Raw genomic sequence first — 16250 nt, 5'->3', positions numbered from 1 at the left:
GCTGGAAGCACACAATTGTCTAGGATTTTTGTGTATCCAGTAGCATTACAATTTCCCTTCTCTGAAGCCATTAATAATCAGGAAATGGGATGATGATCAATATAGTCTGTTGTGTATAGTGTATGTATACAACTAAAACCACTCAGACAAGGTCTGATAAGGAAGACCCACAACATGGACCATGGAGATAGTACATGTTAAGAGATCATATAATAGAGATCAATTACATCTCCAGGATCTGTTACATATCCAAAGCTATTTCACATTACTTTTTAATATAAAACAAAAGTCGTATAGACTACAGTGTTAAACAACTAACAAATGCAAACCTCATTTTAAACCACTGATGTTTCACTTAGAACAAACATGACAATAAATAATTGATTTATCAAAGTTTTATGACTCCTGAAGTCCAAACCCTGACCTCAACCTCACCAAAGACATTTGGGATAAACTGGAATTAACAATGTACCCCGGATCCAATTCTCTAATATCAGTGCTTGAACTGACTCTCTACAGCCACACTCGAAAACCTTCCCAGAAGACGTGATTATAACTGAAAAAAGGGAGAGATAAATCTAGAATGGGATATATAAAAAGAACCCATGGTTGTGATGGTTAGGTGTCTACAAACTGCATACAAAGAATGTATATATGTGAAAAAACATTTATTCACGTTCCCAACTCCACTGATCAACCATGTATTTTTTGTACCACTAATGCATTAAAAGTAATGGAAGTCAAATTATGTAATTAGTTAATCGTGTATCAGCATTACACTGCATAAAATTATGCCGTTACAGGTCAAGAACTTCAGTTAATGTTCACATCAGATATTAGCATGGGGGAAAATCTAATTTCGATCTCACTGGCTTTGACTGCCGATCCCCTGGGATTTTTGTGTACTGCAGTCTGTAGGGTTGTTACAGCGAGAAAGAGGGAGAGAATCTGGAGATAAGTCTCAAATAAACACCATTTACAACCACAATAAGCAAAATACGTATCTCAAACCTATAGCAGAAAACCACAGCAGAAAACCACATTTCACTCCTGTCAGCCAAGAGCCTAATATAGAATTTGATAATACAAAGGGCACAGGCTCACGAAAAATCGCATGAAGCATTCGATGATCAGAAAACATGTGTTGGTTGATTGACTACATTTAGAGGAAGTACCAACAATATCTAAGTCGGATGGTTCTCGACAGGATTTGTAACACTGACGGTGTTTCCCATTTGTCTGTATGTGTGTATGCAGTATTCCTTCTCGGGTACAAACGGAGTTCAGTGGCCATGTTGTTGGCGACAGTGCTATAAAGAGCACCAGCGAAATCGGGAGTCCAGTGGAGTTCAATTTTACAGTGAGTTACACGCTTTCCTTAATCTGTATTCGCATTGAAAATTGTCAGGGGAAACTTAATACAATTTATCAGTTACGGTTGGAAATGTTATTGAATAGGAGAGCTCAAATGTAATATCTAGAGCGCTCTAAAATCTGATAGCTGACAATAGCTTGACAGTGAAACTCTTTGTGTGGAACAATGGATTATACCATGAAGTCTTATCAGTGGTTAGCTTCAGTATACAGTGTTACATGTTTAAACTGGTAAACTGCGTTCATGCTGCATTGCCGCCCTGGCAAACAGACCTGTTGTATCTTTTTTATTCGAACAATTAATGCTAAACATTTGTCCTTCTGTGTCATTTGTAGTGTAATCTGACCAAATGATCTTGTCTTTTTTTACTTTTCGTTCTTTATCCGAATTTATGAATAATCTCATCAGCCAAAGTCAATTAACCTTGTTTTCAGTCATTGTATATTCAAAATGGAAATATTTTCCCAGCTTGAAAGAAAACTGGGTGCCTGGAAAGAAATCAGTTTCAGCCTTGATTCTTTATACAATTTAATGATTTTTTTTTTTTCTTTAAACCATTGGGGGTGCTGTTATACTTGGTAATAATCTGCTCGTTATCTGATCTTTTCAGATGTGAGACCTTACATGATGTCTTTTTTTTTTTTTCAAAAAGTAGAGGAATGTAGCTTTGCCAACTCATTTATACCTCTCCTGCAACAGCTTAATACATCATTCACGTTGTTCAAAATGTCAGTTGTTTGGGGAAATTAAAACTGCATCCCTTCTGGTTGTCTGGCTATGCTTGTGCTAAGACAATTCATTTTAATAAAGCTAATAAAAGATCTTTCACAGTTACGCAAAATCTACGTAACATAGACACTGATTATGGATTTTGTAGATTTAATCCATTCATGACCATAGAAAAACATCTGCAAATGGAATCAAATCTGCAAGGCTAGATGAATAAATCAAAATATTATGCATATAAACAATGGCCTACGGTTAAGCGTATCTCCGAGGACCTCATTTGCGAGCACTTGGATCAGAGCGGGGGCGTCGAGCAGACCATAGGGTGCCACCCGTTATTCGTAGTAGCCCGAGGTCAGTCTGAAAGCTGCCTTTCATTTATCATTATCTGACATCCAAATTTATTAATGCATCCTATGCGTATATTTTTTCCAGCTTGTTAGCTGTTAAGCTTCATGTATTAGTTGTAAAAGAAAATGGTGTTGAACTTTTACATCATTGTAGGTATTATAGTTGATGTAAGGACCCTTTTCTTATCTGGATTGAAGCCTTGTAGCACTTTCTGTGAATTTTGCATGCTTAAGCATTCAAATTTTGTAAAAATGTGGTCCCCAGTGAATAGTTCAATGGCACAATCCTCACAATCCCAATATATTGATATAAAGTGGGGTCCTACAGGAACTTCATTTGACATTTATTAAGGGATCTCTGACAAAATATTTAAGAAATACTGCTATTGATAAATCTTCTAAGCACAGTTGTACAACTCATACCCCTTCAAGATCAGGATAGACAGATTGGCATGAAATATTTGGGATGATCTATTTGTTGATTAAGAACACCTCCTGCTCTGTGTTTTAATAGATTATATGTACGCTATGTGAAAAAAGTATTGGGACTGACTTTTCCCACAATACAATATGTGAAGGCACAGTTATACAGATGTCTTTGCATGCCGTAGCATCAAATTTTCCCTTTGCTTGAACTAGGAGACCCGAACCTGTTCCAGCATGATAATGCTTGTGCGCACAAAGCAGGCTCCATGAAGGTATGCTTTACATGCGTTGGAGTGAAACATCCTGAGTGTCCTGCTTTAGACCTCCTCTCTTGTACACATTTGGGATGAATTGAAATTGAAATGAATGACTGCTCCCCAGACCTTCATACCTCACCCTCATCAGTGTCTGATTTACTCACGCCCTTGTAGGTGAATTAACACAAATCCCCATAATTACAATCCAGAATCTATTGGAACATTAAAAAAAAAAGGAGGTTATTATTACGGTAAATGGGGACTAAATGTAGAATAGAACATACAGAAAACAAATACCAATATTATGCTCAGGTGTCCACAAACATTGGTGCATATAGTGTATTATTTATCCACACATGAGATTCTCTGTTTGGTATGGAAAAGATGTTTGGAAGTATAATATCTGGTTTTGTGTGCAGGTGCGAGATATACCAGTCCTGAGCCACAGCGTATTTTACATCGACTTTAACTGGCCAATGGAGGTGGCAAACGGAAAGTGGCTTCTGTACATTGAGAAAATTACAATGACTGGAACTTCAATGTCCTCGTGTGTGCCACCAGGTGAAATAGTCAATCCAAGGAATTACGAGGTGAGACATGGACTATAAAATATCTGAAAGAGATGCTTTATTTTACAACCATAAGCGTTTCCATTCACATGAACAAATTTCCCCATTGAAATCTTGGTCAGTTTGAATTCCACCTTGTAGCTGACGATGTTATATGCCATCGAATATCTCTTTTTTTATGCTTCGTTTAATCCAGCTCATTTTATTTATTGTTCGTTTTTTTGGAATGACCATTCGAGATGTTTGATACATTTTCTGGTAGCAAATTTGGCAAACTGAGATATATTTTAATATTACATATATGTGGTGACAGGCACAAACTGGCAGCCAATTAGGAGTGATCTGGATTGATTCAGATGGGTTTTTCTTTTCTTTTTTTTTGCTGAATTTTGTTAAAAACGTTATATTTTATCTAGCTAGGCTGGCAATATAGTAGGTGGCTGGCTGGCTGGCACTAGGGATTTCATTCAGTAGTTTTATGTGCTGTTTATTATTCATTACAATGAGAAGAGCTAAACATCCACATTGGCAATTCAGGTAGTGTTCTGGATCAGGCACAGTCATAGAGAAAGCTTATCTACTCTAGCTAAAAGACAGCTTTTGTTTAAAGCAAGTCATTTGCTTCTTTTACATAGTACTCTGTAACTCTGACAGTCATGTTGATATGTGCAATAAAAATTTTATTTACTTAAACCCTCTGGGATCAGAGTTCTCTGTTCAATTACTGTTGATGTTTTGCATTTTGTCCCTATGAGGTTTTTGTTTCTTTCTCACATCTTTGTAATGATAGGCATACAGATGTGCTGTCATGTTAATAAAAATGAAGAATGGGTCGTGCTAAAAGACTGTTGTCTTTGCTTTGTGTGCATTCCTGGTTTGTAGATGCTTCAATAATTTGATTGCCTTTCGTTTGCCCAAATGATTAATGAGAATTGGTCGAGTTCTGCCCTGCATGCATTCGTTGTTTGCATTACTATGCATTTTTTTCTTTTGGTTTGTGCCTACTGAACACTGTGTGCAGGAACTCTATTACACATTTGTCCCATTTGCCAGAATGAATTATCACAACACAATATAATTCGATGCTTCATGATAGGAATTTTATCTCATATTCGTGCACAGCAAGACCAAGAGCTGTAACCACTTGCCGTATTTTCTCCCAATTAATATTAACATGTATTTATGTTGTAATACAGTCGTTTGACCTTTTACCCCAAAACTACTTCATCAAACTTGAAGTAAAATTAACCGGAAAGTCTATAATAGTTTATATTAATTGCATTAATAGCATTAATTGATCAATTAATGTATCTTACTTGCTTGCTTTCATAATACTGAGCATAATCTAATGTTGCTGTTGTGATTGTGTGCTAGGTGGCGAAAGATAGAAAGAGCAGTCGGAGAAAGAGAGATGAACAGTCTGTCGCTCGCTTAGAAGCTCTGTCTGCTGTCAACCTGAAGAGCGCCCGCAGAAAAATTGACCATCTGGTTAGAAAACACACACATACACACAAACACAAAATAAGCTAACACCTATATTGGGTGGTTACTAGGCAACATTATGAGTGCTTATGTCGTTTTGTGCATTAACGCCACACCAATCATGACAAATACCCAAAAAGTTAATAATGTGTGATAAGATGTGAGCTATGAGAGTATGTACAAGTGATGCAGATGGAATGGTGATGTGTCTTTGAATAACGTAAGGCTGATGCTAATGTGGGTTTTTATTTTATTTTCCCTTCAGAATTGTACATCAGGTACTGCGAAATGTACGTCCTTCAGCTGCTTCTTGAACAACGCTACGGACACGGCGGCGGTGACGGTGCAGGCGAGGCTATGGAATGCCACTATGTTGGAGGTCTTTGCCCTCTAATAACCACACACACATACACACACTCTTGATTATAATCTAGCAGACTGTCTAAAGGTGCCTCCACCACCTACAACATATATTATTTAGGACTTAATTATACAATTAAATACTCTATTATGTACAATAATATCCACATTATGAATCTACTTTCTTCCGTAATATAATGGTTGTACTACTTTCAAATATATTACAGGTTTATATTTTTTTAATGGACAACGCTATACGATAAAAGAATTGGGTTGCCTGACGTTTCTAGTTATATGTGGTTCTTCCCCAAACTATTACCACAAAATTGGAGGCTCACAATTGTGTAGGATGTCTTTGTATAAGATTGCATGAATGTTTGTCTTCACTTGAACTAGGAGACACTAGGAAGCACAATGCCCCAGTACCCAAGGCCAGCTCCATGAAGATATGCTTCACATAAGTTGGAATGGAAGATCTTATAAACATATAAGGGGATAAACTTATAAGGAATAAAATTTAGAGGCACTAAGCTTATAAACTTGAATTAATAACCTTTTTATCTATGTGAAGCTGCGTTGGGACAATGTTCATTGTTAAAAACGCTTCACAAATAAATCTGAATTGAATTAAATTGAAGATCTTTAGTGGACTGCTATAGAGCTCTGGCCTCAACCCTACTGAACACATTTGGGATAAACAGGAACACTGACTGCACCCCAGTCCTCTTCACCTGCATCAGTACCTGACTTTACAAACACCACTGTGGCTGAAGAAGCATAAATCTCTTCAAGCACACTTCAAAATCTTTTAAAACATCTTCCCAGAGGATAGAGGTTACTATTATTACAAATGGGGACTAAATGTTGAAAAACATCCCATATAACAATCTGGTCAGGTGTCCACAAAGTTCTGTGTATGTGTGTGTATTATGACTATCTATATGACTAGCATTAGAGATTGCAAATATTATACAATTACATTAGAGAATACAATTTTATAAAAAAGAATAAGTTTTATATACTATACTCTGTATTTAAATAGTGTACAGAATGTGATTATAAACTCTAATCCTCTTTTATACACCGTACAATACTCTACTTTAAATGAAGTCTCATAATAGTGCAATTTCATTATTAAAATACACTGTGATTTGTTATAAATATACTTTGTAATGTACTGAAATCATTATTAGACTCTATGCTGCTGTAAAATATGATGATTTATATTATAGTATATTTTATTGTACTATTAATGAAGGTTTATTATACATAATACATTACTGACTGATGATTCATTTCAATCCCTGTTTGTATGGGTGTGCAGGATTACAACAAAGCCTCGCTGATTTTCATCATTGGAGAGGCAACACTTAAACTGAAGACAGACCGAGCAAGCATCCATCTGGACAATCAAATCAGTCACGTGACTGTGAGTCCTATTAAAACTCACTCAAACGACATGTGAACCGTAATGTTAATATAAGCATTTTTTTTAACCTAAATCCCTCTTTACAATTGCATGTGCAGTTCTCTGTGGAGGTGACTCCGGTGCTGCAGGTTGAGGTTGTGGATAAAGTGCCCCTGTGGATCATTATAGTCTCCGCGCTAGCCGGAGTTCTTCTGCTCGCCCTCATCGTTCTGCTTCTGTGGAAGGTACGCAGGCTAACCAGAAAATATGAATGTTTATAAATTAATTTTTGATGTTTGGCATTTCTGTCACAGAAGGGATTTTTTTTAGGAATTCAAGAACTTTAGAGACAGTTTCAACAAAGTAATCGGGGCTGGTTCGAGTTACTGCTCCAGAGTGGGTACTTTTCTGGAAACTATCGGTTTTATTGCTTTAGCTAGCTGGCAAAGGTGCCCTGGTTCAGCTGACATCAGGGAACATTTCCTTCATGCTGTTGGTTTTTGTTTGTGTATGGGTGCAGAGGGAGAAATATCCCGAGTCGAAAGTACACCAGGGATATAACACACTATTTATAGCTGTATTTTTTGCTCCACATATCGGTATCTGTATCTGGGCATGTGTTTGGATTTAAACTCGAAGGACATGTCTTAACTAAAAAAAGAATTTATTATAAATGTTAAACTGTGACTATGGAAACATTGGAAAATATCGAGGGAAAAAAACCCATATAGGAATCTCAGCTATATCAAGTCATAATTAGTCTTTGTTTATTAATGTAGCTTAATGAATTATGATGTTTGTTTGTTTGTTTTTTTACCTGTTTGCTATATTTCCCAACATATTTATTCTATGGTTGTTGGTTATTTCGGACAAAGTGATATATTTTCACATGTGAAAGGAATTAGTAGCCTTAATTAAACCTCTGCAAACCTGCTGGCTTATTTCCCATTGGATCTCAGTCCTAATGTATACAAATGACAAGCATTCTAAAATGTTTTTATCTGTAACAGTTTATAATATATTATCTGTTCACTGTGAATGACATATTTCTATTCGGTTATGTCTCTTCATATATTCCCACATATATCATATAAAGCAGCACAGTCAAGAAGAATCCATCTTCAGTGTCACTGTTGCCTTCCTTACTGTTTTGTAGCTCTTTTCCAGATGAAACGCTTAAGTATTTAAGATCATGATGAGTTTAAGGAGATGTATGTGTTTGTGTTTTTTGTTGTTGACTTCATTTAACCCCTTTCTTTCCTCAGTGCGGGTTTTTCCGGAGAGCGAGCACTAGAGAGCTTTATGAGGCGAAGTCACAGAAGGCTGAGATGAGGACACAGCCGTCTGAGAAAGACAAACTAACAGAGGAGGAATGATGATCATGCAGACTAGATTACTGTATTACTGGGTAAAATATACCAAACGAGACCTCCTTCTCTAGAACGAAGCGTTCCTCTCTAAACTGATGCTTTCTTTCAGATCTCACACTCTTTCTTACTCTAGGAGGTACTTCTCCTCTATTGATTAGAGGGGTGTCCCACTAAATTTCCTTTGATGTGTTTCAGCAATACTATATTACAACACAGCATTTGCATCCCAAATGGCCATGCTGCTATTCTCAGTAGTGAAAAAAAAAAGTTTGCAGGTGGTGCATATTTTCCTAGTTACCATAACAACTGGCTACTGAGTCAAACCACTATATTACTGGACCGTCGAATGTAATAGTTACTACCCTTTGGGCACGTCCACAGTCATGAACAGATGCCATCCTTTATTCCACACATGCTCTTTCCCTCTCTCTTTATGCACAGCACAGCTGTTACACCTCGGTGCATTTGTAAAGCAAGAAAAGTTACTTGTATGCAGAGTCAGGTTGGGACAATTTGGACGGTTTGTTACGTACCTCGGTTTTTAAGGTTCAAGTTCATTACAGTTCGGGGGAAGAAATGCAAAACATAAAATTGCTTGTCGTTAAACACAGTTTATTATTATTAACGTTTGTGATCACCAACATTCGAACAGTTACCAATTTTAAAACAGTTTTAAATAAAAATGCCTGCTTGGTTAAATAATTTATAAAATTAAAATAAAACAGATAATACATTACACTTTTTATTATATTGATTAAATTGCCACAAATTAAATAGAATAAATACAATTAAATAAATGGAAACTTTTTATTAAATAGTTTACATTTGTTAGACCCTATTTGGGTAATAGAGATGTGTATGTAAGTGTGTGTGTTTTACATTTAATATTTAATGGTCTAAAGAGATGATCTACTTAACTGTTCTGATTATTTCAGCATACTTTAACAAATGTCTTCATTACTTCCATTTTTCATTCATTTACTCCCTCGATATGTGGAATTGTCAGGATTTTCTCCTTTTAGGAGAAATTCTTGAAGCTGGGTATAAAACGTCAAAGAATCCGTAGCTCTAGCGTTAACCTCTAGCCACTTTTGGGTTAGCGGCTAACACCAGTACTGTGTGAGTATCCACAGTGACACTGCGCTAACTCTAGTTTCTTTTTTTCAAGTTTTATAATAATAAAAAAAACGCTGGCAGAGATTAAACAAACTTGCGGTCCGCCACTTAATGTGTTCCTGGGGAAGTTATGTTCTGCACTTAAAAAGGATTGCAAAACCAAAACCCTGCACCGAAAATGTCCGGTACCGTTACACCCCTAATAAAAAAATATAAAAACTGTGTTTAATAAAATATTGACAGTGGTTTTATCAATTCAGTGTTATCGTGTAAAGAATGCATGCCCATGGTGTAATTAATAATCTAAGCACTCGACAGATATAAGTGTTGTGCATAAAAATGCTTCTTGCTCACGCTGAATAGGCATCAGGCGAGGGTCAGAATCATATATTACTGAGGCACACCTCTCAAATAACAAACTCTCTCAAGATCGTAATACTCTTTAGTGTATGTATACTTCTGTAAAATTTTGTGTTTTGCTTTATTACTTCATTCATGGCTGTTGTGACATCATAATTTACCATAATAAGCATCACACCACTCCTCCACCCACATTTTTGTATGAAATGGATAATCCATGGATAGGTATACAATATCAGTGAACAACATGGAGGCAAAGAATCACTCGATTCCAATGCACACTTACACAGAAGATGTACGAGCGAACTGCATGCGTCTGAGCCATGTCTCATTTGGTCTGCAACTGTAACTGTATGTTACTGTGGATACTGTTGTTTATAAGGCAGCGTGTTCATTCAGAACGATGATTAAACTGATCAGAACAACCCATGCTTTCAGAGAAAGATGATTCAGACATTGAATTACGTTACATCACTCTCTTTCAATTTGTCTTTGTTTCATTTTCAAGCTGTACCAGGACACCCACTCTCTTTTTTATCTACCTCCTAATCGGCCACTGCTTCCTCTACTTTCTGCCTAATAAGTGCTCCTATTTATCTCAGTTCTAAATGTAGCATTTGCACGTTTAGAACCCCTTTACTGCAGTCATCTTGCAATAAGTAATCAGTATGGAAATGAATACATGGAAGCAACTAGAACTTCCTTAGAACACATTGTGAAGCTGAACAGTGACACCAACATCTATAGTTTTTAATGGGTTTAGTTCTGGAAGTTTCCATTCTTTCATCTTCAGATAAAGTGGATTAAATATCACTGTAAGTGCAAACAAACAAATAAATAAACAAACATTGAATGAATACATTTAATGCACGCAAATGTGTTAATAAATAACAGGAATCCATTTAATTATGTCCTTTTAAATTGGCCAAAAAATATTTATTTGTTTGTTTATACCCAAGTAATTTTTTTTTCGTTCTTTGTTTTCAACGGCTCAAACAAACCTTTATCTGTTGATAAATCATATAGTATTTATAGATATCTTTGATAAAAATATATAGTATTTTAATATATAGTATTTTTAGGCCGTGGTGAAAAATTCTATAAAGTAAGAATGCTTTCAAAAACAAAAGTGTTAAAAATTGCTTATTATCAATTAACAATTGGTGAGACCACCCGTTGGTTTCAATTCTTACAATTGCACACTTTGTACACTTACACTAAGTCAGGGATTTTGTAGCACCAGGTTCATGATTAACTAATTGTACCAAGCAGGTGCTAATGATCATCAAGTTCAAATGTAGGTTGAAACACAGTCATTAACTGAAACCGAACAAGCAGTGTGGCTGGGGGAGGTACAGAGACAGAACTGCTTAAAACTTTTGCACAGTACTGTGTGTATTAGCTAAAATAAAATCATTTCAACTTATAACTAAAACATATCAAATAAAATGATTTATCGACTTGTTTTGTACGCATCGAAAATGAAGAAATTTGTTGGTGAACATACAGTAATGCCTTCTGTTTTTAAAATCAGCATGCGTTTTGCCAATTGGTCATGTCAGAAATTTGTGAAACAATACATCATTATATATTTTGTGCTACAGTACACTTAATTACCATGACCTTATAAGAAATAGCCTTCAGCATCTAAATCTATAAATGGATTTATGGACTGCCGAAGGAAAGTTTGCGGATGCCAGGAATCTTCCGTAGGACATAAGTAGAGGCAGGACAATTTATCAGAACACTGGCTCTGAATAAATAATGATCTTGCACTGCACATTAATTGATGAATATGATGCTGTGCTTCCCAAGGAGCAATGGGCATGGTTGTATTGTGTAGGTATATGCTAGATATGATATATGTATTATGTATGAGTTTGTATGTGTATATATACACATACATTACAAATATATGGACAAAAGTATGACCTGCCAGAGGCACACAATTGTATTGGATGTCTTTGGATGCAGAGATCATGATTGGCTTGTTACTATTAATATATCATCCTACTATGAATTCATCATGAAAACACTTTTTGCAATGTGCTTTGAGGTGATTTAGGTGCTAATGTGCACAAGCAGACAGTGAGCAGGACCAAATATTCCTGCAACTACAAATATGATCTAAATTCTCTCCTTCTCATGTTGAACAACATATAAAAACCGCTGAAAACTTTCACTGTTCAGCTTTATAACGAAAAAAGTTTTAAATAAATAAGGCCAAATCATGTAGCAACCTGCTGCAGGAACTCTAGTTGGGTTCTAAAGTTTAAAAGCCTGCACTACTCGAGACATAAAGTACTTAACACTCTTTCTCGCTTTTGTGTGTGTGTGTGTGTGTGTGTGTGTGTGTGTGTGTGTGTGTGTGTAGTGCGGGTTCTTCAGGCGGGCGCTTTATTTCCGGACAATGGCCAAATACCATGGAGTGAGGATGTGTCGAGAGCAGCGCACCCTAATTGAGAATGGCAATAAAAAGAAGCACTGGATTACAAACTGGAATGACACACCGCAATGAGTCCACACACACACACACACACACACACACACACAGTGCATTTTTGAGGTGACATATCCACACAGTATTATTTAGCCCATTGAGAGACACGATGACCATTCAAGATTCTAAAACATAAAATTTTATATTCGCATTATGCAAACTGCCTGACTAGATCCATACATTTAAAGATGCACACTCTCTAGAATAGAATAGAATAGAATAGAATAGAATAGAATAGAATAGCCTTTATTTGTCACATATACATTACAGCACAGTAAAAGTATTTCTTTGCATATCCCAGCTTGTTTGGAAGTTGGGGTCCGAGCGCAGGGTCAGACATGGTACGGTGCCTCTGGAGCACAGAGGGTTAAGGGCCCTGCGCAAGGGCCCAAGAGAGGCAGCTTCCGATCAGTAACCCAGCGCCTTAACCACTGAGCTACCGCTCCCCCCTAGTCACACACTCCATATGTTTATTGGTTTTCCATCCCAAACAGGTTAGCAAGTGTGGCATATGAAAGGGTATGTAGACTATTATCTGTATATAAAGTGTGAAAATATACACTAGGCCAAGGAGGCATCTAGAAGGCAGTTATGAAATATGAACTGGAGATTTAAAGTCAGAATTGGTAAAAAAAAAAGATTCATTAGAGTGTCTGTTTGATTTGTATAGTTCGATATATTTGTATATTACACACAAATGCACATCCCACATAAATAAATGTGCGTTGACTGTGGAGAGTGTGCATTCACACCTCAGCTGATGGGAGCTGTGTTACTGTACGAGTGTGCGTGGGTGTGTGAGGATAAAACATTTGCGTCAACGCAGTCCTTGATAGATGATGTGAGCTCTGCGTTTGCACATTCCGGGCCCTTTTCAGAGTTTTAAAAGTTACATCAATGTTTGAAAAGAGGTTAGTTATGAGTCCATTTTTTGGTTTAGATAATGCAAAAGTGTGCAGTTCAGACTTTTTTCCTGGGTTAAAAACACAGCGAGATGAGCATTTGCCTTTAAAATGGAGTAGAAAATGCAGACAGAGAAATATATATATTAAACTAATATTCTATGAATGACAAGATGCCCTGCATTAGTTCTTACATTTTTCTTTCACAAATTGGCCAATAGTTATTATATAAATGGCAAATTGTGCTGCATCTGATAACATGGTTTCTATCATTATTATTGGAATGCTTTTAATTCCATTTCCATACAATAAATGGACAGAACTTTGTGGACACCTAAACATTGGTAAAGATTGGTATGTGTTTTTTTAAACATCCCATTCCACATCTAGTACCCATTTGCTGTTAGAATCAACATCACTTTTCTGATGATGTTCTACTAGATTTTTGGAATGTAGTTGTGATTTGTGCTCCTTCAGCCACAAAGTCAGGTATTGATGTAGGTAAGGTGAGGGAGCCTGGGGTGCAGTCAGCGTTTCAATTCATCCCATAGTTGTTTAGTAGGACGTTAGAGCTTTATACCAGAAGATCTTCCACTCCAACACATGTAGAGCATGTCTTCAAAAAGTTGGTTTTGTACACAGGCCCATTGTCATTCTGAAACAGGTTTGGGCCTCCTAGTTTAAGTAAAGGGAAAATTGAATGCTGCCACACATTCAGAAACATCCTATGAAATTGTGTGCTTTTAACGTTGTGCTAACAGTTTGTGGAAGAAGCATCTCTTGCTAGAAAATAAAGGTGTCCAAATTATTTTGTCTATATAGTGTATAATGTTAACTCATCATGTCTTACCTCGATTGTTTTATTTTTAGAACTGTTTGTTAAAAACATTGTACAACATTTATAGTAATGTAAAAAAAAAAAAAAGAGTCTTTCGTGAAAAGGACATGAAAGTAGAATTAACCAACAATAATGCGCTCCAGTCAGAGTGATAGAGGTGGCATCACCTACTACAACTCCTACAGGAGCATCAGCCTGCTAGCTTAAGTAAGTGTAATAAATGTATGACTGGTTTGTAGTCAGACAGAAAACCAAATGTTTCTAACTAAATTGCCTGCTGACAGAAGAGCAAACAGTAGCTGGTTTTGCCAAGGGTCTAGCGCACTCAAATGCTGAGGGTGTCAAGTGAATATTATTCCGGGTATCCAGGTTCCAAAGTGGCCTGCTTTCTAAAAGTGGTCAAATAAAAAGCAACACGGTCCAGGTTTGCAGTAAAACTATATGCAGTAAGACCAAAAGCATTTATTATGTGCCATATTCCAGGTAGTTTATTGTTTGAAAATTATTTAACACACTTCTTTACGGTAGAATTCTGTGTGTTTGTCTGAAATGCCTTTGTGGGGTTTTTTTTATACTCTAAATGCATAAAACATGTTAGTTTACACATAAACAGATCAATATTTCGTACAGCCTGTGCACTCTATTTACTGCCAAAACAGAATGTTGTAACCTTTGTTTTTTTCCAGTTAAAAAAAATGTATGCTGTTAAATATTCTTAAATCGACAAATCACTTTTCTATTTGACTTGAAAAAAAATTTCACTGTTTTGTATTATGATTTATTTTTATATTTAAGATTGTTTGTAAATGACAGTTTAAGCATTTGTACATTTGTGGCAATTGTGAAGTTTTTATTTAGATGTTTGCCTTAATTTGAAAATCTTTTTATTTTATTATTTTTTTGTGAAGAGTTGACAGTAAAGACCAAAGTAATGTAAACTAGTGAATGAATCTTTGTTATTCTTCTTGTTCTTTATTATTATTAGGAGCAAATTTCATAATATTATTATTAATAAATGTATGTAATAATTATTATTAGCATTATGCTAAAAATGCTTATATTTTAGCAAATGTTTTAATGCCAGAATTAAAACCAAAACCAAAAGTAAGGAGATTAGCATCAAATGCCAAAACAGTTCATTAACATGCGAACAAATTAGCTTGAGCTGATTTGTTAGCATAGTAATAAACCTTTTTACTAACAGGTAAGAGTACAAAGTATGTACTACACCAAATGTCTAGCGTGCTTAGCAGCTGCTTTGTAAAGCAAGTAGCATGCTAGGTGGCTAACTTATAATTTATTATTTTAAAAACTTTGAATGCTTTTACTTCATTATTTTGAGTGAACATTTATGCCGAGTTATCATACAAAGTCAGTGACAAAGTCAGTGAATAAAAGCAAACCTATGCTAGCAACAAATGGCTACACATTTAGGCACAAGCACAGTGTAGCATTCTGTAGTTTATCGAAAATAAGGGTTAAATTCTTTACATTTTTTATTTTTTTTAAGTAGAACAGTTGAATGCTACTGCGTCTAATAAATGAACATTGCCAGCAGGGATAGTCCTGATGCAACATTTGGCTGTTCCACTGCAATTGTTTTGAGGCAATGGGGGCATGCCTGTGTAATATTTCAACAATACAATATACAGGGAATAACAAATATAAACATGACTATATTGTTCACTGTAGTGTGGTGTAGTTGGTGAATAATTGAGAGAGCTGAGTGATGGGCAGCAATGTCCCAACAACAAATTTTATTTAACGGTGTGAGGGAACCTTCTAGAAATTGCTCATCCAAATTGTCCTTATACTACAGATGGACAAAAAAAAAAGTCTACTCTATGAAAATAAGACCTATTCTTAGGGGGTGCACCGTGACACAGTTAGAAGTAGCTGGGAGCACCCTCACAGTTTCTTGGTCCCTAGTTTCATCCTATGCTGATGAGTCTGAGTGGAGTTTCATATGTGCACCATGTGTCTTTTTCCAGGATCTCTAGCTGGATCTCTAAAACATGCCAGTAGATGTAAATTTAAATGTAAACTTAAACTTCCACCTATCATCATGATCACATGTTTGGATCCCGTCAATGCCACATCCATCCACGTAGTTAAGGAAGTTAAAATTAGATATATAATGAAAATCTTCTCACTTCCCCACTATTTACAGCAACAATAGCCAATTGAAGCAGTCGGTGAGCACAAATATGC

General features: G+C 36.1%; 1 protein-coding gene across 1 annotated transcript in view; it reads left to right on the top strand.

Moving 5' to 3' along the window:
• Positions 1-14980, top strand: part of itga3a (integrin, alpha 3a) — a 43066-nt gene extending 28086 nt beyond the window's left edge. The window contains exons 19-26 of the mRNA XM_083565789.1: positions 1258-1360; positions 3554-3724; positions 5078-5191; positions 5451-5564; positions 6870-6974; positions 7073-7198; positions 8219-8361; positions 12174-14980. Of these exons, the coding sequence (XP_083421915.1) occupies positions 1258-1360; positions 3554-3724; positions 5078-5191; positions 5451-5564; positions 6870-6974; positions 7073-7198; positions 8219-8329 (844 nt within the window). The 3' untranslated portion in view covers positions 8330-8361; positions 12174-14980. The remainder of the gene's footprint in view (positions 1-1257; positions 1361-3553; positions 3725-5077; positions 5192-5450; positions 5565-6869; positions 6975-7072; positions 7199-8218; positions 8362-12173) is intronic.
• The last annotated feature ends 1270 nt before the right edge of the window (positions 14981-16250 follow it).

This window comes from Silurus aristotelis (assembly GCF_946808225.1).
Source record: "Silurus aristotelis genome assembly, chromosome: 17".
Taxonomy (NCBI): Eukaryota; Metazoa; Chordata; class Actinopteri; order Siluriformes; family Siluridae; genus Silurus; species Silurus aristotelis.
This window is presented reverse-complemented; position numbering and strand designations above follow the sequence as displayed.